Below are 25,016 nucleotides of genomic sequence, written 5' to 3' on the forward strand. Positions count from 1 at the left end.
TTCCCGACGCCCTGCGGCAGCAGCGCCCAATCCGAAGCGGAGGCAGCCGGCGAGTTCCATCTGTCGTTTGATTCATCGCTTCTCGGAGCCGATGCAGATGACCATTGACGCGTCCCCAATGAGGGCTCTCCCGCCAAAGTCGCAGCCCAGTATCCTGGATTACAGTTTCTTCCCATGTCTTCCTAAGGAAGGAACTAATATTTTCGACGAGACAGTGGCTCCCATTCAGATCTGTGTGGTATTTCATCATTCCAAGCCAACCACAGAGTGGTGTGATGATCTTCTCCTTTCCCTTGAGTGCAACCCCAGGGATGCAGTGGGACTCGAAGTCAGTGGTTGCCGCCATCTAGGGGCAGGCAGTAGAGCTTTCGCACCATCTTCATGATTTGAACATCACCGACGTGCTCACCCATCTCTAGCCCCTAGCTTAGATGGAGCTAGGAGGCTCAGGCCATAGAGATCCGAACGGGGAGGTGGTGTCCTCCAACCTGGAGGTGCTGCTCTTTGTGTTCCTTCATATCTCAATTGCAATACTCCTTCCCCCCCTCTTACAGATACCTTCATTGTGATCGATGGAGTTTAGAGTATGCTTACTCTCACACTCGGACAAAGTGGCGATAGATGGAGGACAAGATCTGAGCCCACCTAGCGCGCCTTCGCCTCAAGACCGACTATGTCTACTCCCCTTCGAAACCCACGCCCAAGACTCTTCGGGTAAAGGGCCGTTACGATAGTTCCGCCTCCCACAGAGATTGATATGCGGATAGCCTCATGGAAAATTCAAGGTTGGGGGGGGGGGGGGGGGGCGGCGGGCTCAGTGCTTTCAAAGGTGAGGTGTCCTTAGAGGAGAGCTCCATAAAGCTACAATTGGGAGACCCATTGACCTTCTTTTTCCTCAGGAGCACCATCTTTCCGAGGGACGTACCCGTCGCTATGGAAAGCTTTTACCAGGGAGGAGTCACACTTTTTGGTCTCCCTCTTTTGACCCCTACAAAATGCAAGGGGGAGTTTGTATTTCTGTTAGTGAGCAGCTCTTGCCGGCAATGGCTCGCTAAGGTGTCATAGTCACAGCTCAATGGCTTCCTCTTGGCCCGGATTTCAACGCGTGCTCCAAGCCTGGGGGGCCCTGGCCGCAGAGCATCAGATGGATCTTCACAGTGGGCATGTGGCTTTAGCCCAGCTTTTGAGGAAAAATTTGCAGCCAGCCTACTCCGAGCTTGGGATCACCTTAGGCCGGCCCTCCAGTAGTCAACTCCGGTAGCCTCGGAGGAGCGTCTTCGACAGCCCCTGATTCGGAACCCCTTGATCTGTTTACCCAGTGGCCACATGTTGGAGGCCCGACCTCATGTATCATGGGAAGCGTTGAGCGTAGGACCTGCCAGGTCCCTTGGAGATTGGCTTGCATTCAGACAGCTTCCCTTGGAGGCTCAGGAGAGATGCCTGCCTGGGATCCAGGGTAGAGGCAGACAGCCTCGACATCGACTCTGCTATTCCCCAAGAGTGGGTGACCCCTATCCCAAGCCCGACCCTCCCCCCCCCACCCCCCGCCCGGTTGTTGGGCATGTTTACTAGGCATGATATTCTCTTGGCAGTTCATGGCTCACTTTTTCTATTGGACTCGATGGCAGATTAGAGTGATCAAAGCCCCCTCTGGATTGACTTCAATGGCTGCACCTTACAGAGGGTAAGGGTGATCGGATTTCAGGCACATGAGTGGCACACGACCCCCCCGCCGGCCAAGGTGGCCAGGGAGAGACTCTGGTGATTATAGATTTGGGAAAGCCAACCACTAACGCGCTTCCAATGTGACTCGGGTGAGTGGTCTTGGTGTGATCGTGCTGACCCGGAGGAGACACTGGGACCCCGTTCTTCACATACATCGCGTAGCTAGGCCGCAAGATTCAGATGCCCGAGGTTGAGGGCACCCCAATAGCAATAGCACATTACCAGTCACACCGCCTGGCACAACGTTCTCTCTCAGATTTTTGGAAGAGGCTTTGGGATAGTTTTCGCACTCGAAAGACCACCCTCTTTCTTTGGCTACTGGCACACAGGAGTTTGGCGGTCAGCACGTGGTTGGCAATTGGTCGGTCAACCAGCTACTTGTCCGAGGTGCAGCCACCCTCAAAAGTCTCAGCGACATTGTCTCTAGGATTGCCCGAAGGCTCAACAGGTTTGGCAGTAATTTCTCCAGATTTTCACGATGCACCGGACCTCGACCCGCATCATTTTATGGGACACTGTCACTTGGGCCATTGAGGATGAGCTTGTCGTGGCCTATGAGGAGGAAGGTGGGGAGCTAGCCCTTCAGGTCCCTCACCTTCGCATTTCGGTAGTAGCAATCCCAGCCCCATCAACTGATCATTGGACTCCAGGTTCGTGAAAGAGATGGGAGAACTGTAGCAGAATTGCAGCTTGGCACATCTGGCGAGCTAGATGCAGTGAAGCCATCGAAGGCACCCACACTCCACCTGCAGAGTCCATCAGGAGCATTTGGCTTGATATCATTCATACCTCCGCGACCAGTGGGGGAAGTTGCAGGGTGGCTCTGACCGCATGCGGAAGCGACGGGAAGCCTTCTCGAGGCTATGGCGGCCTGGCCCTTTTCTCACAGATAGAGGTGGTGAGCCCACTTGGCACTATAGACCACCTGTGTGGTTATTCCCTCCCCCTGTATGGGATAGCCTTCTCCTCATAGAGCGGCCAGCCAGAGGAGATGAGCATATTTCTCCACCCCTTGATTTCTTGATCCTCACCCCGCACATGGAGGTGAGTTTGTATCTAGCCCTCCGTGGTTGTATTTAGCCCTTCATGGCTGTTTTCTGTTAAGGATCTTTTCCCATTAAAAACAAGAAAATGGAACTACAACAAGAGGAATAGGTAAGATCTCTCTTTATCTATTTCTTCTCTTGCACCAAATTTAATTTCCTGGTATTTCTGTGAAAAAACTAACAAGTTTGAGATACAAAAACCAAAGACCCTTCCCTGACCTGAAAATGTTCCAAATGCTAGATCTGAAATTGATATACCACTGCAAATTTCAGGGTAAGTAGTTTCTAGCTTACTGAAAAAGATTCCCAGATCAGCAGCTTGAGTTGATATACTGTGGTATCTCCAGAAACCTTCAAAACGATCCGCTTGTTCGAAGATGCAGGGCTTCGCCGGGCTCGCTTAGATACACGTCTCTCACCTTTTGAAGGCTCAAGAAGTGATTTTGGGGGCTCTTTCCCATCTACCATATCCACGTAGATTTCTTCATCAACATACTGAAGCTTCTTTATAAGCTCTGAGCTCTCCCTTTCCTCTATACAAACATTACACACCTGTTGCATCATAACTAAGTTTAAACTTCAAATCAAATATGCAGAACCATCAATCATGGTGCTAAAGATCACCAGAACATAATATGATCCCCAAACCTCTGGTTTCGTGAACAAAATTGGAATAGTAGTATCATCTTGGCACCCTTCAAATCCTTCCGTAAGTGCAGTTTCTCCTGTGCTAGTTACAGTACCCCCTTGCTTTGTGGGCTCCACCACAAGGGCTTCAACAGATTGGCACGGACTGACATTCCATCGCCCACAAAGTTCTTTCCAATCTTCCTCAGAAACAACTGTGAATGTGTCATCCTGAACAAAGGCAAATATGTTTTTCCCTGAACATAGAAAATGCTAAAACAGATAAAAACAAGTGCATGCTTAAGCTTGTGAGAAGCCATTACTTCAAACAAGAAACTTGGCTGCCCATAGCTCATAATGAATCCCTAATTACCATCTTCCACACAAGCACGCACACGCTTCCATCTGCACCTAAGCATGCCCATGCACACCTGCTGCCACCCAGCCCACTTTGCAACCACTCGCAAACTTGGCAGATTTTAAGCAAACATAACCTAAACTTTCATAGTTTTACCTCCAGCTAAAAAGTTCCTACTCTCTCATTCGCTCTCTCACTATAGACACACATAGTAGTACCTCTAACAACACTTTCCTCGAACTATCATCAGGAAGCCAGAGAGAAGAAGAGACAAATTGATAACACAAAGCTTACATTTGAAATGCTTTGCACAAGTTCGCCACGCCGATTCCTCTGCAAGTTTGGGGGTCTAAAGAGAAGGCGTTCATGCTGCAAGGCATCGTGAAAACCAATACCAAAGGGAGCAATCGAAGACCTTACAAATCAATACAGTTTTTGCACTGGAAAATTACACTTAAAGACACTCTAGCAACCAGGACAATTTTCTGTTGCAAATTAACAATGTGAAGGACGTTTTGGAGCCATCAATTGGAATATTTGCAAACCTTCTGGCAGAGAAGGTCCCGTAAGCTGTCCTCCAGCCCAAGGGGTTCTTCAGCCTTGAGTGACCTCTTGCCACTTCCTCCCAAATATGAGCGCCATTGGCACAGCCATACTGAAGGCACTAGATAATATGTAGTCCCAGGAACTACCACAATACTCTCTCCAGAAAACAGCACTTCATGTTTCTGTCTTTCTTCCATCTTAGTAGCCCTGAAATAAAAGAAAGTAGTCGAAAACCACACTGATTGTCGCACGCCTGCGTGTGTGCGGGCATCACTCATATAACACATCCATATTTCGCAAGATTGTTACTTGTGAACAGAAATAGGGGATTCTTACCTGAGATCTTGCTGCTGAGATGCAACCTCCATCATCTCTGCATCACAGATCGAGCAAGTAGGAGTATCCACAGGGAAACCTAGGCATCCATCACCCAAGTTTTCTTGGATTTGTAGTGCTACTTTTAAAAAATATTTCCAAACTTCCTCAGGTACTGCCTGGCGCTTGGCACCCGTAAAATTTTCGGGAAGCAAAGCATTGTGAGGGCAAGTTATGGCAGCGGTAGGAGATGCATCAACATCAGTAGGAGCTTCTGTTGCTTTACGACGCAACCACGTTTGAAGCCTGCAAAGCACACCCAGAGCTTAGGCCTCTTCAATGTCCGGTAACCCTTTTGAATCTCTTAGCCTGAATATACTTAATCATAAGAGGGAACCTACCATGTTTTAGAGACATAGTAGGATTCCCTCTGGATTCCAGCAGCAGCACTAGCATCTTCGACCATTTGTTTGATTTTCATCCTTTCGTTTTTGAAAGAGCTAGCTGATGCAACACTCCTGGCATTCTCCATGACACATTCAATACAGCAATCGTTTGCAGAAAGCTCTGGTCCACCTCCATACTAATGCATTATAAAACAGGAGTGAGAAAGGGACAATTCCTTGAACGTACAAAAAATGAGTGGTGTAAAGCAAATTGGGAAACTTTGAATCAAGACTTGTGGCAAAGCAATTGATAATATCTATCTGAAATCATAGTCGCAAGAAACGTTTCAATGTTTTCAAGGTTTTGTCTAGAAATGTTTCATCCCTAGGAAAAATAAAACAGGTCTTTAAGGGGGGGGGGGGGGGGGGGAGAGAGAGAGAGAGAGAGAGAGAGAGAGAGAGAGAGAGAGAGAAGGGCAAGATGGACATGGAGGAAGAAGAGAGAGAGGAAGATGAAGGGAGAAGAGGAAGACGAAAGGAAGAAGAAGGGAGAAGAAAGCGGCTGCAGCAGATGAAGAGGAGGGAGTGCACACATGAATACTCTCGATGGGAGTAGACACCATGGAAGCTTCCTCATGGGCAAGAAGATGAGTAAAAATGATTAGTATGAGTTGACTATGATTAGGCCCATTTGAGTTCACTATACTTATTATTTGGCCTCTCTACACGTCCGGCCTCATATGTCCATGGCCTTTGGCCCATACACACATATCCTACGCTAATATGTATATGGGCATGGTCCACCACATAACAATTATAGCCCCTTACCCTCTTCAAAGACTACAATGAACATAACAAAAACCTCACCACCAAAGATACAAGCAGCAATAACGAAGCCCAATCTCTAGTACCATACACAGAGTTGGAAACCATACATTGCTGCACCCAAGAAATTTGAACCACCATCGAACAAAAAAGGGATGTAGAAGTCGTGCACACACACAGACCCCCAAAATTTTTAAAAAAAATCAAACTCAATACTGTTGTAAAACTTTTTAGCTGAGAGGTTTTTTAGAGTTTCAGATATGTAAGTTTCTAACCCTAGAAACAGAGCTTTTTAAATAGTATGTCTAAAATGCATGTGTTTATTTGACAAGGATAAAGAACAACGGAAGACTTGGCTATAAAATGCATGTGTTTGTTTGACAAGGATAAAGAACAACGGAAGACTTGGCTATAAACATCCAGAGGTGCCTAGACAGAACAACTCAGCTTTTAAAGATCAGCTAAGGGCGGTCAGGACATAACTATCATGCAATTTCCCATAAAATAGGAGCTGAATTAGCTTTATGCTTTCTAAGAAGTGTAGGAGGAGAGGCAATTGGTTGTTTTGTGGGTGTTGGTGGGGGTGTTGTTTTTTTTTTTTTGGGGGGGGGGGGGGGGGGGGTGGGGTGCGCTCAAGTGATGCGTACAACTGACGATTTGACAAATTTTTGCAAGCATTAAAAAGGTCAATTTCAACACATAACATTGATTATTTTAGTAGTAATGCATACAGCAAGAAAACAACCCTTGCTTGCGCTTATGCCGACATACCTTAGATTGTAAGCTGGCCCAAGCTCCTTGAGAGATACGCTTCATCACACTAACTTTGGCTGGGGGCACTTTGCCATGTTCACATAACAGCTCACCATTGTCAATGGGACTGCAAAAAAAGACATGAATGCATGATAAAGGCTGCTTTAAAATACCTTTATTATACACAAGGTAAATGACGCTTAGAAAACCAACCATCTTGGCCTGCATTTGAAATCCTCACTACACTGCAAGGATCAGACCTATGAACATCTTAAACCCAAACCTTCTTGCAAATACTATCACTTAAAATATCCCATATGTAGCCCAAGAGATAGGTTTTGGAAGTTTCTTACAGAGGTTCAAGTTCATCAGCCCATGAGCGAAGCCAACTACTTGATATCCAGAAGCATTTATCATCTTGTCTTTCCACTGAAATCTCCGATAAAACAGTCTTTATTTCATGCTTCCGATCCACTCTATCTGAAAGCTCTTTGTTGATCTTCAACTTATACTCTGCACACCTGTCTGCTAGCTCTTTATTCTGATCATCTATCTTGCGGTGCAAGTCATCAGGCAGACGAAAAAAATCATCATTCGTAAAGACAGTTCTTGCCCCAGGCGGTTCTCTGAGATTGTAGATCAGCATATACGCGTCCGCCGAAGTCAGACAATTCTTGTTTTGATCAGGTGCTTCATCCTGTGCTTTCATTTCTGATACCGGTAAGACCTGTGGCACCACATCACAAGATGCTTCTTGGGAGCTAGAAGCCTTTCCGCCTCTAGCATGAGTTTCCTTGACAACTGTTTCCCTTTTGGAGGGGGCCGTGGAGAGTTCCCCAAAAGGATGGGATCCAAGGCTTGTTACAAGCTCATCATCAAACTCCCACCACTCTCCTGTGACATCGTCCTTGATGTTTGCCACGTAATGCCCACTATTTGCTGTGGTTCCCTTGTGAATCAGAATGCCAGATAGATCATATAACAAAGGCACTTCAAAATGCATCCCATTTAATCCATCAACACTTAACCGGAAGCTCATGTCAAGAGTTTGTGGGAAGCTAAATTTTGAAGTCACCTTCTTCTTTGTTGCAGTCTGTGAGGAAACATGAGAAACGATCCCATAAGGTACTAAACTGGTAACCATCACAGGTAATCATACCATCAAGGAGCTTGACATTCCCAAACATTACAAAAAGAGGACATACATCAGTGGGAAATGACCTTGGCATCAAATACAAAACGCTTGAGTTGGAAATTTAGCACTGGTGGAAGTGACCTCAACTTGCTGCAGTGAGTTGCATCCACTCTCATATTGCAAGACTCACATAAGAATTGATTGTCCCCAATCAGCTGTTCTATACTAAGGTAGTCATCAAGGCTTTCTTCCAGACTCGTCAACCCCTTCACATTGAGCTCCAGTTCATAAAAATCCACAACTTGCTTTGATGCAGCAGACTCTTGCCCACATTTTGAACACCTTCGAATCATCAAGATCAATGAAGGAGAGAGTTAATAACCACATTCAGACAGTTAGATGACGCCTTATGATATATCTGCTATAATCCCCCCAGTAAAAAAATCCCAATCTGCAGTTTGCCCTATATGAGCTCAGAGTTGATAAAGAACCAACCAGAGATTTTCAGCAAAAAGCAACACAAATGCATCCTGTAACAATAACCATAGGTCTCCAATAGCTGGCATCAGACAAATTGTGTGTGTGTGTGTGTGTGTGTGTGTGTGTGATATGCAGCGGAAGTCTTTGTATTGGAAGATCCTGTCACACAAATGCTCACATCGTCTTCTGTATCTTGAGTTTCATGAGTTTAGCAATCCACTTTAATACTTCAAACTTTCATGAGATGAGAGAGAGAAATATGAGAACTGTACACCAAATTGGGTCCCGAATTACCCACTGAAGGGCCCCCTATCCCGATAACGAGATAGTATTTGCTTTATTACTTTAGAGAGAATGACTGTGGACTGTAGATAAGCCAAACGCAAAATCTCGGAGGATCTGAACCTCGCTCAACTGTACACGGCTGTAGAAACACCTCAATGAACTGATCTCGAGCCTATGCACTCTTCCCAAGGGCATGAGGAAGGGCTGCACACCTAAGGCTGAGAAAAGAAGGCGGTGGACCGTTCTAAGCTATGTTAGAATGCTGTAAATGCTTATGAATGCTGTGTTACCTTCACCAGATGATTGATGTATGCCTGGATGATGCACTGAATGCTGGATACTGATGTAGACTGATGAATCTAGGCTGAAACTGCTGGAAAACTGCAAACGCAGGGCTGTAGACCTGATTACTGGTGTAGGACTGATGCTGGACTGAAACGCAGACTGTAGGGGCTGCTGCTGGACAGACCGGCTGCTGGACATGCAGAAAACGCAGGTGTACTTGCTGGATATGCAGAAAACACAGGTGTACTTGCTGGTTATGGCCTGTGTATGACTGTATGGCTGCGTTGAAGAACTGTGGGCTGCTGTACTGCTGCGTTAAAGGACTGTGGATGGTTGAAGGCAAAAACGCAGATGCTCAGAGCGCTGGAGAAGCAAAACTCAAGTACTCCAAGGCTGGATGAGACTAGTCTAGTGCTGAAGGCAAGGGTACTCCTAGGGCTGAGGAGGAAAGCTCTTAGCACACTGAAGACTGAATGAGAAACTAAGCCCTATGCAAGCCTATTTATACTAGATAGGGGTTGGTCAAGTTGGCTAGTCATAATTTAATAAACTTTATTTTTATAAATGACATTAAATGCTAAATAAATACCATAAAATATGGGAAAAATACCAAATAAATCCTAGTAAATTCCCTAAGGCTTTTGGGATGTTCTAAATGATGCTGAAACCGGCCTCTGATAGAAAACCAGAGTGCGGTAGGCGCAATCACTCGTCCACTTGTAGTCTAGATGAGAAACAAAACACAGATTGGGGCTAGAGTGCCCAAATCTGAAAACACAGCGACACTTGTTGGCCCCAAAGCTTGGCGCCCCTTGCGGTATTTCTTTATTCAATTAAAATAATATGTATGGCTGAGTACAACACAAAGACCATCCAAGAGTTTACACCTGTAAGTCCAATCTGACGGCCCACAAATCCTTCTCAGCACAGAGGATCTATGCACACAGATCTGTGTCCTCAAGCAACACACTGTGCCTCCCTCTGATCAGCCAAGATCACAAAGCAGGCCAGCCATGGGCATACATCTGGCATAACTCAAGAGCATGATACATCTTCTCAGCTCAAACATACATGTGCTGTCCAATCTCTGTCTTAATCCCTTGTCAATCTGCCAAACTCCTCCTCTCACAAGGAGCCAGATAACACATACCTGTAGCAGACATCAAGCAATAGAAAGAGAGATAGATGAACAGAGTCAAGGCTTACCAAGTTCAGCTCGTGAAACAACACTGGAGGAAGCAACAGCACTAATCTGTGCCTGCAGGCACTTGAATCCACAATCCTGCTTCACACGTGTGCTTGCACTTGCCTGTATCCTCCTCCTGATACTCACTCCTATGCTGTCCTTGTAAAGTACAGATCTGAAAATCAGCACAGTACCCGTCTGTACCGCCTCGAGATACGTGCCAGGCGTTGTACTAGCATAAACAACCTGCTGTCCACTTCTGTACCAGCCTGAATCAGCATACACAGGTCTGTCCAGCACCCAGAAAAGCGCCGCCTGCACCAGCAGAATTCAGAAAAGCATGCGTCAGCCCTGTCCGTACACTGTACGGCTGTCGTACAGGGCTGTACGACCTGTGTACTTGCTGGTACAGCCTGTACTGGCCTGTGCGCAGAGTTTCCAGCAGTAGTCTGTGCGCAGCCAGCAGCAGAGAAGAAAGAGAGAGAGAGAGTCTGCCCAGTTCTGGCCGTACAGTGCTGTACGGCTGGTTCCACTCAGAAAAACAGCAACCCAACTGGTCTTCAGCAGTCGCCTCCTCCTTCTTGAGCTTTTCCACGCTAGAACATCATGCGCATGAAGGAACCTCTCCTTTTGCTACACGATTCCCCAAAAAGGGAAGAGAGAGAGGGAAGAGAGAGAAAACTCCTCCCCAATTTAATCCCTAGGGCCCCAACTTAATAAGTTCCTAGGGCCACTAAGGCCTAGGGGCAAACTCCAATAATCATTAAAAGTTTAATGTCTAGTTCCCCCCTTCACACCTAGGGATGTCCACACATCTTAAACACTGTCCGGGCACCCCCCATGTGAATCATAAAATATTCTGACTCTGCAACCACCATGCCCACACTTGTCCTGCTCCATTTTCACAGGGCCATGACATACCCCCCTCTTGAAAGATGGCAAGCGTCCTCGATTGCATTCTGGTGATGCATCAAAATATCCAAAGTGAAATATACAATATGGCAAGATCAGCGTCCCAATCTCTCTGAGCCATACACATGTATCAACATTCACTGCAAACCAATGGCATAGTAATAGTCCAAGTTGTATACCACTGTGAACCATACATATCCAGAAAAATCTCCATGTGACTAGTACACATATATCATAGAAGTCCCATAAACAGATGTACTGTCAGCCTCAGTACCTTCGGATGAGATAAAATCTGCACCAAGCGACCTCTAGATGTCATCTGAGCCTGTCTGTACCAAGGGAGTGGAGGTGCTACCCCCCTCTTGAGCATCAGGTAATGCTCCAGACCCATGCTCTGCTGAACCTGAATGAGCCACAATAAGAGTCGGCTCTAACTCAAAGGCATCGAGATAAAGCTGCAAAACCTGAGGTGAATCTGTTAAGTCACCTTCCTCCATCCACTTCGCATCCATCGGTGAATAGTTCTTGAACTTCACAAGATAGCGACGGGAAACTTTACCTCGTACCTTCCTTTCTTTATGTGCCAGTATCTACTCTGGAATCAGAACCTCATCAAGTTCCTCAACTTCCGGCTGAGCCTCATCTGATACATCCTCAGGCACATCCCCACGGAAAGGTCTAAGAAGACTCACGTGAAAAGCATTGTGAATCCTCCAGTGATCTGGTAACTTCAAACGATAGGTTACCTCACCAATCTTTTCCAAAACCTGAAAAGGCCCATAATATCGCATGCTCAACTTAGGGAATAAGCGCTCTTTACCCTTCATCTTCTTGAGTCTAGCCTTTTCAAAGCGCAAAAGAACCCAATCACCCAATGCAAACTGTAAATCACGTCTGTGACGGTCTGCGGCTTTCTTTTGCTTCTGCTGAGTTTTCTGGAGGGCCAACTTAACTCTCCGATAAGCTTCATCCAAGCTCTCCACATACTGATCAGCCTCAAAGATCTTATCCTTTATATGCAAAATGGGTGGTACTTTCTTCCCTCCTTCTACAATCTCAAAAGGCGCCTTGCCTGTCGAGCTATGTACAGTGTTGTTATATGCAAACTCCACCAAAGGAAGATACTTTTCCCATTGTTGCTTGTGCTCTGACACATAACACTTGAGAAGATCCAACACTGTAGAGTTAGCCTCTTCTGACTGACCATCTGTCTGTGGATGAAATGACGATGAAAACTTGAGAGTTGTACCCATGTTGTCAAACAACCCTCTCCAAAACAAACTCGTCATTCGTGGATCACGGTCACTAATGATAGACATAGGCAAGCCATGATACTTGAAGATGTTCGCAATGAACAACTTCACCATATGATCCACTTTAATTGTCTTCTGCACGGGAATGAAATGAGCCTGCTTACTGAACCTGCATATGATAGTCCAGATGCCATCATTTCCCGTTTGTGTCCGTGGAAGATCAAATACAAAATCCATGGCAATGCTCTCCCAAGGTCTATCCGGAATAGGTAAAGGCTGTAATAACCCTGGTGTCTTCTGACGGTCAAACTTTACCTTCTGACATACGATGCATTGCCTCACAAAGGCATCAACATCTCTTCTCAAGGTTGGCCAATAAAAGAAAGTCTCCATTGCTTTTACCGTGGCGTCAATACCTCTGTGACCTGCATACGGTGGAGCATGACTTTCAATCATAACCTTGAGTCGCAATGGCCTGGTAACACAGTCTGCCATGCATCAATAAAAACCCATCTCTGAGAGTGTAATGCTCATGCCGCTGACCCTCAGACATCTGATCATACAGTCCTCATCATGGGCATACTGCTCTTTCATTTCATCAAGCTCATGATGATAAGCAAGTGAAACTGCAGAGACCTGTGGCTTGCGTGACAAAGCATCTGCCACTACATTCTTTTTGCCTTCCACATGTACAATCTGGAAGTGAAACATTGACAAAAAGTTTGCCCAACGCATATGCTTCTGTGAAAGCTTAGTCTGCGTGAGGAAATAACGCAAGGTTTGATGATCTGTCTGTACAGTGAAATCAGCCCCAAGCAAGTAGTGTTTCCATGTAGAAAGAGCGTGAATTACAGCCAACATCTCTTTCTCATACACCTGTAAATGCTTCTCGGCATCTTGCAAAACTCTACTCTCATAGGCTATCACATGTCCCTCTTGCATGAGAACTGCACCAATGCTACTTCCACATGCATCACACTGGACAACAAAAGCCTTTCGGAGGTCCGGTAACACCAATACTGGGTCCGAAGTAAGCTTTTCTTTGAGCTTTTTGAATGCTGTAATTTCCCGATCAGCCCATCTAAACGGAGTTGCTTTCTTCGTCAAAGCATGAAGAGGCGAAGCAATTTCAGCAAAGTGCCGTATGTAACGCCTGTAATAGGAACACAATCCTAGAAAACTGCATACATCATGCACGGTCCTCAAAGCTGGCCAATTAAGTATTGCTTCCACCTTTGCTGGATCCATACAGACTCCATGACCAGACACAATATGCCCCAAGAAATGTATATCCTGCAAGAAAAACTCACTCTTCTTGCCATTAACTACCAACCTATGGTTTCTGAGTTCTGCAAACACAATGGCCAAATGCCTTCTATGTTCTTCCTCATTTTGTGAATGCACAATCATATCATCAAAGAATGTGCCCACAAACTCTCTATGAGGCCTGAAAATCCTGTCCATCATTCTGTTAAATGTGGCAGGCGCATTTGTTAAACCAAAGGGCATAACCAAGAACTCATAGAACCCAAACGTGGTTCGGAATGCTGTCTTATGCACATCCTCGGGTCTAATGCGTATCTGATGATACCCGCTTTTCAAGTCAATACGACTAAAAACTGTGGAGCCCTGTAAGCGGTCCAAGATATCATCGATCCTCGGTATGGGGAATCGATTCTTGATGGTATTCTTATTCAGCGCCCTGTAATCTATACACATGCGCCAAGAACCATCCTTCTTCTGCACTAAGAGCACAGGTGAGCAAAAGGGTGATGAGCTAGGCTGAATCAACCCCTTATTCAATAGCTCCTGCACCTGACTCATAATCTCTTCCTGTTGGGCTGCACTAACACGATACGGCGGTCTATTCGGTGGAGTACTACCAGGAATCAGATCTATGGCATGATCTTCTGGCCTCTCAGGAGGTAATTCTCCTGGCAATGACTCGGAAAAACAGTCTTGAAACCCACTTAAGAAATCAGCCCTGTCCTTATCTAACATTGACAAATTAGACTTAGACTCATCATCCTGTGCATCCTTTACATAAATCAAGTACGCGGAAAGATGCTTTTTCATTACTGATGAAATCGCCGAAGCGGATACAATAGGAACAGATTCCCCTTTGAGTTTTACATCCAATACATGCTCTTTCCCTCTATGAGTCAGAGTAATTTTCCTATTGTAAGTATCCACCACCGCATGTACCCTGTGGCACCATGGCATCCCCAACAAAACATCACAGCCATCCAAAGGCATGATGAAGAACTCCTCGCTGTCCACATAACCCTGCAAATGAAGCCGAAGCTTCCCAATGATAGGAGTAACGGGTTCTGCATACCCTGGACAAGCCATATTTGCCTCATGTAACGGCCCCATGTCCTCTGCGCGAATCCCCAATCGGCCAGCCAAATCTGGTGAAATGAAGTTGGCTCTAGCACCTGTGTCAAAGAAGATCAAAGCATTCTGATCTCTCACTTTGCCCCATGCCCTGCACAACTCTGTAGCTTCACCACCTAGCTGCTCTCCCACAAGATCAAGAACTAAGCCTGCAGAAGGCTTCGGTTTCTTTGGCTTGGGCTCTCCTTTGTTGTCAGGATCCTTTTTGGACGTTCTTTTGGGACAATTGAATGACATATGCCCCTCTTCAGTACAGTAAAAACACTTTTGAGCATCTCTCAAAGCCTGTCTTTCCTCAGAAGTCCTCTTGGGCATTGGCAACTTCTTATACTTTGTCTCTGTAGACCCTTTAGCATCACGGGAAGCATGCCCAAATTTTTCAGCTTTCTTGCCCAACTTCTTACTGCCTTTAAATCCAGATGAACCACCTGTGAGTAACGCATTAGCTGTCATAGCATTTTCAATCATCTGTGACATGTTCGTTACTCTTGTCTTTATACAATAATCTCGTACCTCCTTGGGCAGCCCACAACAATACTTCTCTACCTGCTCAGATAATGGCACGGCACGATAAGAAGTCACTGGGAGTAGAGCTTCCCAAAACTTCTTGTTATAATCCTCCAAACTATCACACTTTGAAGCATCCAGCTTGTGCCATGCGGTCATAACATCCACCTCAAATGTAGATGTGAGCCATACGGAAGAGAAAACCTGTTTGAATTGGACCCATGTGATGGGTGCTATGCCCTGCAAAAGAAGAGTAGACCACCACTGCAAAGCATTGCCCTTGAGAAAAGTGGCAGCTTTCCTCACCTTTGAGGACTCTGTATAATTCCCACCAGAAAAAGCAGCATCAAACTGCTGTAAAAAGGTAAGTGCCTTCAATTTATCCTTGGCTCCACTGAAAGTGTCAAACTTCACTGCAGCTCCCCCTTCCTTGTAATCCTTCGCCTTGCCCATAGGCGTTAGATTATCATATGGAAGTGGTTTCGTAAGATTGCTGCCCCCAACATTCATACCCATCATTGGGTCAACATTTCCCATTCCAACACCAGGCATACCATACATCCCAGCCATGTTTCCATACATTCCATGCGGCATACCTGGCTGCATGCCACCAAACATATTGCCTTGCATCCCAGGTTGCATGCTTCCAAACACATTTCCTTGCATACCGGACTGCATACCACCATACATATTCCCTTGCATGCCAGGCTGAAAACTGGCTCCAAAAGGCCCATACATACCCATGCCTCCCTGAGGATAACCCCCAGTCATGGATTGGAACACCGAGCCACCACCAAAATACCCTGGATGCATGTTCTGCTGAGGAATAGGTGGCTGTCCATAGAAGGAACTCTGTGGGTTAGCACCAAAAGCATGCTGCATGTTTGAACCGAGCATCATCATCCTCTTTACCATGCACATCTTCTGGCTGTGTTACATCCTCATAAGGCTCAACATCTGCAGCCTGTTCTCCTGCAAAAAATATCCTCACATACATCTCTTTCAGGAGAAGACTCTTGCTCTTCTTCTTCTTGATAGAAGTACTCTTCCTCTGTATCAGACATGATTGCTGAATTTTCAGCGATGGCTTTCTCCAAAGCAACCACGAGCTCACCCCCTTCAGAAAGTTGATGATTGGTCCCGGCAACGGAACCTTGAAACCGGCCTCTGATAGAAAACCAGAGTGCGGTAGGCGCAATCACTCGTCCACTTGTAGTCTAGATGAGAAACAAAACACAGATTGGGGCTAGAGTGCCCAAATCTGAAAACACAGCGACACTTGTTGGCCCCAAAGCTTGGCGCCCCTTGCGGTATTTCTTTATTCAATTAAAATAATATGTATGGCTGAGTACAACACAAAGACCATCCAAGAGTTTACACCTGTAAGTCCAATCTGACGGCCCACAAATCCTTCTCAGCACAGAGGATCTATGCACACAGATCTGTGTCCTCAAGCAACACACTGTGCCTCCCTCTGATCAGCCAAGATCACAAAGCAGGCCAGCCATGGGCATACATCTGGCATAACTCAAGAGCATGATACATCTTCTCAGCTCAAACATACATGTGCTGTCCAATCTCTGTCTTAATCCCTTGTCAATCTGCCAAACTCCTCCTCTCACAAGGAGCCAGATAACACATACCTGTAGCAGACATCAAGCAATAGAAAGAGAGAGAGATGAACAGAGTCAAGGCTTACCAAGTTCAGCTCGTGAAACAACACTGGAGGAAGCAACAGCACTAATCTGTGCCTGCAGGCACTTGAATCCACAATCCTGCTTCACACGTGTGCTTGCACTTGCCTGTATCCTCCTCCTGATACTCACTCCTATGCTGTCCTTGTAAAGTACAGATCTGAAAATCAGCACAGTACCCGTCTGTACCGCCTCGGGATACGTGCCAGGCGTTGTACTAGCATAAACAACCTGCTGTCCACTTCTGTACCAGCCTGAATCAGCATACACAGGTCTGTCCAGCACCCAGAAAAGCGCCGCCTGCACCAGCAGAATTCAGAAAAGCATGCGTCAGCCCTGTCCGTACACTGTACGGCTGTCGTACAGGGCTGTACGACCTGTGTACTTGCTGGTACAGCCTGTACTGGCCTGTGCGCAGAGTTTCCAGCAGTAGTCTGTGCACAGCCAGCAGCAGAGAAGAAAGAGAGAGAGAGAGAGTCTGCCCAGTTCTGGCCGTACAGTGCTGTACGGCTGGTTCCACTCAGAAAAACAGCAACCCAACTGGTCTTCAGCAGTCGCCTCCTCCTTCTTGAGCTTTTCCACGCTAGAACATCATGCGCATGAAGGAACCTCTCCTTTTGCTACACGATTCCCCAAAAAGGGAAGAGAGAGAGGGAAGAGAGAGAAAACTCCTCCCCAATTTAATCCCTAGGGCCCCAACTTAATAAGTTCCTAGGGCCACTAAGGCCTAGGGGCAAACTCCAATAATCATTAAAAGTTTAATGTCTAGTTCCCCCCTTCACACCTAGGGATGTCCACACATCTTAAACACTGTCCGGGCACCCCCCATGTGAATCATAAAATATTCTGACTCTGCAACCACCATGCCCACACTTGTCCTGCTCCATTTTCACAGGGCCATGACAGATGCACAGGCATATGAATGCATATTATGCAGGATGCAGAGTGCTTTCTAATGCAAACCCTAAGGCTTCTACTAACTCTACATGCATGAATGATTCTCTCCAAGTGGGTTAAGGGACTTGACTGACTGACTGACCCGCTAAGGCTTAGGAATGACCTACGTAGATCGTGCCTGACTTATCTTGGACTGAGGATGTACAATGGGGTCATGGCGTACAACAAATATCATCCTACTGGGTTCTAATAATGTACAAATGTTGCACTGCTGATGATGAGGCAGTTTGTCACCATGCACTGAGTGCAGAGTGCATGTGACAGAGAGAGCGAGAGAGAGAGAGAGAGAGAAAGAAAGAAAGATATATTAACGTCTACGAGAGGCCAAAGTCGGCCTATGAGACAAAAAATAATACAACTGTGTTCTTCCGGTCATCGGAGAAAAGAAACAAAAGAAAAAGTGTGCATGTGTCTGGATACAACTGTGAATCATCATGGATCGGTGGAGCCCATATACAAACAATATAAGGGGGTGGGGATGTGGATGGAGTGCTAAGGCAAGATGCATCTCTATATGCTGAAGGGGTAGTACAAGCATGCTATGCAAATCTATGTCTAACTCCATCCAGTGCCATAAGAGGGATATAAGATATCATACATCGCCGATGCTGAGGTTGTGAATGGCATGAACATGTACCCTGAGTCTGAATGAAAGCGAGCTAGCCTCTCCTGTGTCTCCAGCTGGTGTCTCATTCAGATAGCTGCTATCTCTCGGTGACGGAGTTGTTGGGGTAAAGGCATTATGCCCACCCTTATAGTGTGTACAAGCCCATAAGTTATAGTACATAGTACACTTAGTACTTTTAATGTACTAAGTGCACTATGTGTACTAGTGCAATATACATGTGTGATAGGGGAGTCACACACTCATTCCTATGAGTTGACTTATCCCCACAACTCTCTCTCTCTCCCTTGTTTTCTCTGTGTATGTCTCCCACATGAACTCTAACCCTAATTCTCTCTCCCATTCAACTGGTATCAGAGCCAGTCTGCAGCTCTCTACATGTGCAGTTTACTTCCAACAATGGTGGTGTCGAATTTGCTGTAGAGGAGAAGAAGGTGCAGGCGCTGATTTTTTTTTTTCTCTCTCTCTCTCTGTGAGAGCATTGAACGCTAGGCTGTCTGTGTAAGCAGCAAGGCGCTGGTGGCCACAAACTGTAACAAAGAAGCGAGGCTGGAATTCACCACTCGTGCGCTTGCAGTCGTGCGCGTGTGAGTGCTTGTAGTTTTGACAAACAGGCGCCTACAGCAACCCGTTGGACGTCAGACGCTTCACAAGCGGTGAACGTGTAGCGAAAACACGTGAGCGTTGGGCGAAGGCGGCGGCAACTGGGCGTGAGTGAGCATAGTCGGGCAAACACACAACGCGTGCCGTAAGCCACTGGACCCGACGGAGCGAAGGCGTAAAACCACGTCTACAAGCGATCCGTCGAAGCCCAGGCGTGTTATCGCTGGGCGATTTCAACTGGTCCCGGCTAGTTGTGCTGTCGTGGGAGAGTTGGCGTCTCAAGCAGCCACGCTGCCCAACCAAACAGCAGGCGCAGCCAAGCTGCCGAGTAGGCGCAGCCAAGCTGCTCAACCACAGCGCAGCATCAGCCTCTTCTTGGTATCAGCATCAACCTCAGCGCAGCATCAACCTCAACAGCATTCAGCAGCATCAGACGTGCCCCCCCCCTTCTCCTGCAACAACTGAAGTTCAGCCTGCAGATCAGAGAAATTCAAAAAAAAAATTTAAGAGGTATTTGCCTTCAATTTTGGGAATTTCTTATCAATTCAATCAATTGAGCAGGTACAGGTGCCCAATTGCTCAATTTTTGAGCAAAATTGGCAAAATTGGGTGACATTGGTCACAATCAAGATCAATTTGCAGGAAATTGGATGTCGAAATTTGGGGCTTTTGATGTAATTGTGCAATTAAGCAGTCATACATGCTGTATGATGTGAGAAATTGCACATTCGGGCAAAATTAACAAATTGCAGTGCAAATCAAGGGGCTTTTGTGCCGATTGGATTGATTTGCATGCAGGCAATCGCATTTGATGCTGTGGATAATGTGTTGATGCCTTACAAGAACTCAATGTGCCTGTAAATCAAGGGGCTTTCATGTATTGGATGTATATGTGGCCAGGGGGAAGCACTGTGAAAACTCTGGATGCCTTCATGTGCGTCAATGTACCATGTATGATCAGCAATTGATCTCAAATCAAGGGGCTTTTCAAGTTTTTATGCTTGTTAAGCTCGGCAAAGCAGCAGGCAAGACTTTTATGCCTTGAATCCTCAGAAATAAGCTTGTAGTCAAGGGGCTTTTGCCCAATTTCTGTTCGGAACTGTTGTATGCAGTGTTCGGGACTGTAAAAGTCTTATTTTCACTCATTTGGACAGCCAAGAGAGCATTTATTGTTACTGTACCTGCTGGTACAGATTTGGCACAGCTTTGTGCAAGTTTTGGCATGGCTGTACACTGATTTGAGTGCGGAAAAGGTTCAATTTCAGCTGCTGTACTTACCGGTACAGGTTTGGTACATCACAGGTGAGCACTTGGTACTGTTGTACAGTACTTTGGAAGGGCAACAGAGCACATTTAAGGTGCTGTCCTAAATCTGCAGCAACCAGATTTTGCTGATTTCATCACATACAGTGGGAGAAAAGTTGCATTCGTGCTTCCGCAGTGGGAGATAAAGCTTGGGAGAACAACTGTGAGCACTTTGTGTGCTTTTGGTGCAGTGTTTGCACATTTTGCAGGGAGTCAGGCATTGACAGGTTGCATATTGCTATGGCAACCACCACAGGTGAGAGCTCTTCATTGCTTCACATCAAGAAGCTTGAAGGCTCACATAACTATGATATTTGGCAAACCCAGTGCTATAATGTGTTGCTCCAAAAAAAGCAGCACAAGCCTATCAAAGAAAGGGGTGTAAAGCCCGCTTCTCTTACTGCTGAAGAGTGGGAAGATATGGATGAGCTGGCAAGATCTACTATCATGTTGTCTGTGTCAGACTCTTTACTTTTCAGCATTCGTGAAGAGAAGATAGCTTGGGGAATGTGGCAGAGATTGCAGGACTTGTATGCCCAGCAAAGTGCCTAAAGCAAAGTGTATTGGTTGAAGAAACTCATAGGTCTTCAGATGAAGGAAGGGGCGTCTATGGCAGGCCATCTAAATGAGTTTAATGGTATTGTCAACCAAGTTATAAATCAAAAGTTGGCAATGGACGATGAGTTCAAAGCCACCTTTCTCTTATGCACTTTGCCAGAGAGTTGGGACACATTCAGGACAGCCACTAGCAATTCAAATGCTATGCTGTCATATGCAGATGTTGAGGGTGCTCTTCTTCAAGGAGAGATGAACAGGAAAAACAACTCTGTTGGAAAGTCCAATGCAATGAATGCACGTGGGAGATCCCAGCAAAGGGGTAAAAGCCAAGAACGGGGAAGGAGCAAGTCTCGCTCCAAAAAGGATTTGGAATGCCATTATTGTGGCAAGAAGGGACACATCAAAAAGCAATGCTACAAATGGAAAAATGATCAAAAGGAAAAGGAAAAAGGCAAAGACAAAGACAAAGATGAAGCCAAAGATGCAAAGCCAAAGGGCAAAAGTGGAGTCAAGATTGAAGAAATCAATGTGTCACATGCAGGTGACAGTGAGGATGAGGTCCTATTTACGTCTTCACTTGATGCCCATTCACTTCTTACAGGTGGTCATGGTATGCACTCATGGATCATTGATTCAGGTGCCTCCTTTCATGTCACAGGTTGCAGAGACTTGTTTGTCAAGTATACTGCTGGCAATGAAGGAGTAGTTTATTTGGGTGATAACCATGCATGCAAGATTCTTGGCAGAGGTGATGTGAGGCTTGTGTTTTCAGATGGCTCACAGCTTATGCTCCATGATGTCAGGCATGTGCCTGAGATCAAGAAGAATCTGCTTTCTACTAGACAGCTTGATGATGCTGATTATGTTACCACATTTGGTCGTGAAAAGTGGAAAATTAGTAAGGGCTCACTGGTTGTTGCCAGAGGCTCTAAGGTGGACACTCTTTACTTTATGCATGCAGGTGTTTGTCACCATGCTAATGTAAATGCGACCGAGCTGCCGGAAATCTCTATGTGGCATAGCCGGTTGGGACACATGAGTGTCAAAGGAATGGAGCAATTGTCTCGTTTGGGTTACTTGCCTTCTCTAAAGTTTTCAAGTTTTCAATTTTGTGAGCATTGTATATATGGTAGGCAACTACAGTGCTCCCACAAGAAAGCTCTTGGACAGAAAGATGCTCAGTTAGTGCATACAGATGTATGTGAGATGCCTCAGCTTTCTTTGGGAGGGACAAAATACTTTGTGTCTTTTATTGATGATGCCACACGTAAGGTGTGGGTTTATCCTCTTCGTTTGAAGAGTGATACATTTTCAGTGTTTCAGAAGTTTGTTGCTCTTGTTGAGAATCAAACTGGCAAAACACTGAAGGCTTTGCGTTCCGACAATGGTGGAGAGTATATGTCCAAACAATTTCAGGACTTTTGTGATGCTAAAGGCATCAAGAGGGAGCTCTCTACTCCTTATGATCCTCCACAAAACGGGACAGCAGAGAGGATGAACAGGACCATTCAGGAGAAGGTCCGTTCTATGTTGTCACATGCTGCATTACCTCATGGTTTTTGGGCCGAAGTTGTTATGACAGCCGTTCACCTTATAAACAGGTCACCTAACACGAGGCTTGGTGGAAAAGTGCCAAAGGAAGTATGGACAGGGAAGCCTCCGTCATACAAGCACTTGAGAGTGTTTGGTTGCGTTGCGTACGTGCACATACGCAGGGAAATGCGCACCAAACTTGATCCTAAGTCTCACAAATGCATATTCCTAGGATATGGTGACAAAGGTGAAATGGGGTATAGACTTTGGGATCCCGTGAATAGAAAGATTATACGCAGCAATGATGTCATTTTTGATGAAACATGCATGTATAAGGAGCTTGCAAGGCAACAGGAGCCTGGCAGAGTCATCTTTGATGATGATGGACATCATGGACAACAACCAAGGGCTGTAAATCAGCCATTACAGCAGCAAAACCAGCCCTTAAATGGTGCTGAAAATGGTCCAAATGGACAGCCAGAGATGGCAGAAGATATCCCTATAGATATACCACAGTTAGAGGAAATACCGGGCATGATTTTTCAGCCTTATGGCATGGAACAAGAGCCACCAATGGGTGATATGCAGGCTGGACAGCAACCTGCAAATGATGGTCATTGGGTACGGAGGTCCACAAGACCCTCCAGAGCCCCTGACAGGTTTGTTCCAGGGGTTGACTACTTGATGCTTACTGACTGTGGGGAGCCCTCATGTTATAAGGAGGCTTTACAGAGGGCAGACAAAGCTCTTTGGGAGCATGCCATGAAGTCAGAGATGGATTCTCTGCACAAAAATGGAACATGGAAGTTGGTGCATTTGCCTGCAAGCAAGAAGGTTTTGCCACGCAAGTGGGTTTACAGGCTCAAAGTTGCACCAGATGCAAAGCCAAGATACAAAGCCAGGTTAGTGTCTAAGGGCTTCAAGTAGGAATATGGTGTGGACTTTGAGGAGATCTTCTCTCCAGTGGTCAAAATGACCACACTTAGAGCTGTGTTAGCTTTGGTTGCGCATGATGATCTGGACTTGATTCAGACGGATGTGAAGACTGCTTTTCTTCACGGTGATCTCCATGAGGAGAGATATATGCAGCAGCCAGAGGGTTATGCAGTGAGTGGAAAGGAGAAGCTTGTATACAAGCTGAAAAAGAGTCTTTATGGGCTCAAACAGGCACCAAGGGAATGGTATCATAAATTTGATACATTCATGAAATCCCAGAAATTCAAGAGAAGTGACATAGATCACTGCTTGTACACCAAGAAAGCTTTGGATGGCAGTCTATTGATCCTCATCTTGTATGTTGATGATATGTTGATTGCCGGGAAATCTCGTAAAGAGATGGATGCCTTGAAAAAGAGGCTGCATGAGACCTTTGATATGAAGGATTTGGGTGATGCAAATCACATTTTGGGTATGCGGATACTTCGGGACAGAAATCAGCATGTGTTGTATTTGTCTCAGAAGGAATACATTGGCAAAGTTTTGCAGAGGTTCAATATGGACGGGGGGAAGAAGACTAGTACTCCTTTGCCTCCATATGTGAAACTCAGTGCTATGGACAGCCCACAGTCAGATAGTGGCAGGGCTGATATGGCCAAGATTCCGTATGCTTCAGCTTGTGGCAGTCTCATGTATGCCATGGTTGCTACTAGGCCGGACATTGCATTTGCAGTGGGAGTGGTTTCTAGATACATGGCCAACCCTGACAAGAAGCATTGGGAAGCAGTGAAAGGTGTCATGAGATACCTAAAGGGCACACAGGATATGTGCATTTGCTTTGGCAAACAGGATGCATTAGTGCATGGTTACACGGATTCGGATTATGCCGGTCATCCAGATAACCGGAAGTCTACTACCGGTTATGTGTTTACATTCACAGGAGGTGCTGTGTCATGGATATCCAGGATGCAGAAGTGCACTGCCTTATCTACTATAGAGGCCGAGTATATTGCAGCCACAGAGGCTTGCAAGGAGGCATTATGGCTATCTCGGTTAGTGGTTGATTTGGGTTATACAGGGGATATTCCATTGTTGCATTGTGACAGTCAGAGTGCCATCCAGTTGGCTAAGAACCCTGTCTTTCATGCAAAGACGAAGCATGTGGATGTGAAGTATCACTTCATCAGAGAGGTGATAGAGAACAAGCAAATTCAGCTTGTTAAGATTCACACGGATGACAACCCGGCTGATCTGTTGACAAAGAGTTTGCCTCCGGAGCGGTTTGCTCATTGCAGACACTTGATGGACATTGGATGAGGCCAGTTTCAGCCTTGATATGGCCTTGTATATTATCATGTACATGCTGATTTTTCTTTTCCTTTACTTAAGGGCACTTTGCCTTTAAGTGGGAGGTTGTTGGGGTAAAGGCATTATGCCCACCCTTATAGTGTGTACAAGCCCATAAGTTATAGTACATAGTACACTTAGTACTTTTAATGTACTAAGTGCACTATGTGTACTAGTGCAATATACATGTGTGATAGGGGAGTCACACACTTGATGGGAGAAGGAACCTGAATTAGGGTTTAGAGTTCATTCATGGGAGACATACACAGAGAAGCAAGGGAGAGAGAGAGAGAGAGAGTTGTGGGGATAAGTCAACTCATCAAAAGCATGAGTGTGTGACTCCCCTATCACACATGTATATTGCACTAGTACACATAGTGCACTTAGTACATTAAAAGTACTAAGTGTACTATGTACTATAACTTATGGGCTTGTAC

At 45.8% G+C, this 25,016-nt stretch overlaps 1 protein-coding gene across 4 annotated transcripts in view; it reads right to left on the reverse strand.

Annotated features, from left to right (window-relative positions):
* Positions 1-25,016, reverse strand: part of UBP26 (ubiquitin-specific protease 26) — a 67,402-nt gene that overhangs the window by 16,689 nt on the left and 25,697 nt on the right. For all 4 annotated transcript variants that reach the window (XM_086820579.1, XM_086820581.1, XM_086820578.1 and 1 more), the window contains 9 exons: positions 7,803-8,058; positions 6,935-7,674; positions 6,600-6,708; positions 5,019-5,200; positions 4,639-4,923; positions 4,302-4,509; positions 4,051-4,125; positions 3,420-3,629; positions 3,066-3,323 (listed from right to left, as the gene is read on the reverse strand). In XM_086820579.1, coding sequence (XP_086676705.1) covers positions 3,066-3,323; positions 3,420-3,629; positions 4,051-4,125; positions 4,302-4,509; positions 4,639-4,923; positions 5,019-5,200; positions 6,600-6,708; positions 6,935-7,674; positions 7,803-8,058 — 2,323 coding nt within the window. The remainder of the gene's footprint in view (positions 1-3,065; positions 3,324-3,419; positions 3,630-4,050; positions 4,126-4,301; positions 4,510-4,638; positions 4,924-5,018; positions 5,201-6,599; positions 6,709-6,934; positions 7,675-7,802; positions 8,059-25,016) is intronic.

Source organism: Cibotium barometz, chromosome 26 (genome assembly GCF_041138505.1).
Source record: "Cibotium barometz isolate CiBa-2024 chromosome 26, ASM4113850v1, whole genome shotgun sequence".
Classification (NCBI taxonomy): Eukaryota; Viridiplantae; Streptophyta; class Polypodiopsida; order Cyatheales; family Cibotiaceae; genus Cibotium; species Cibotium barometz.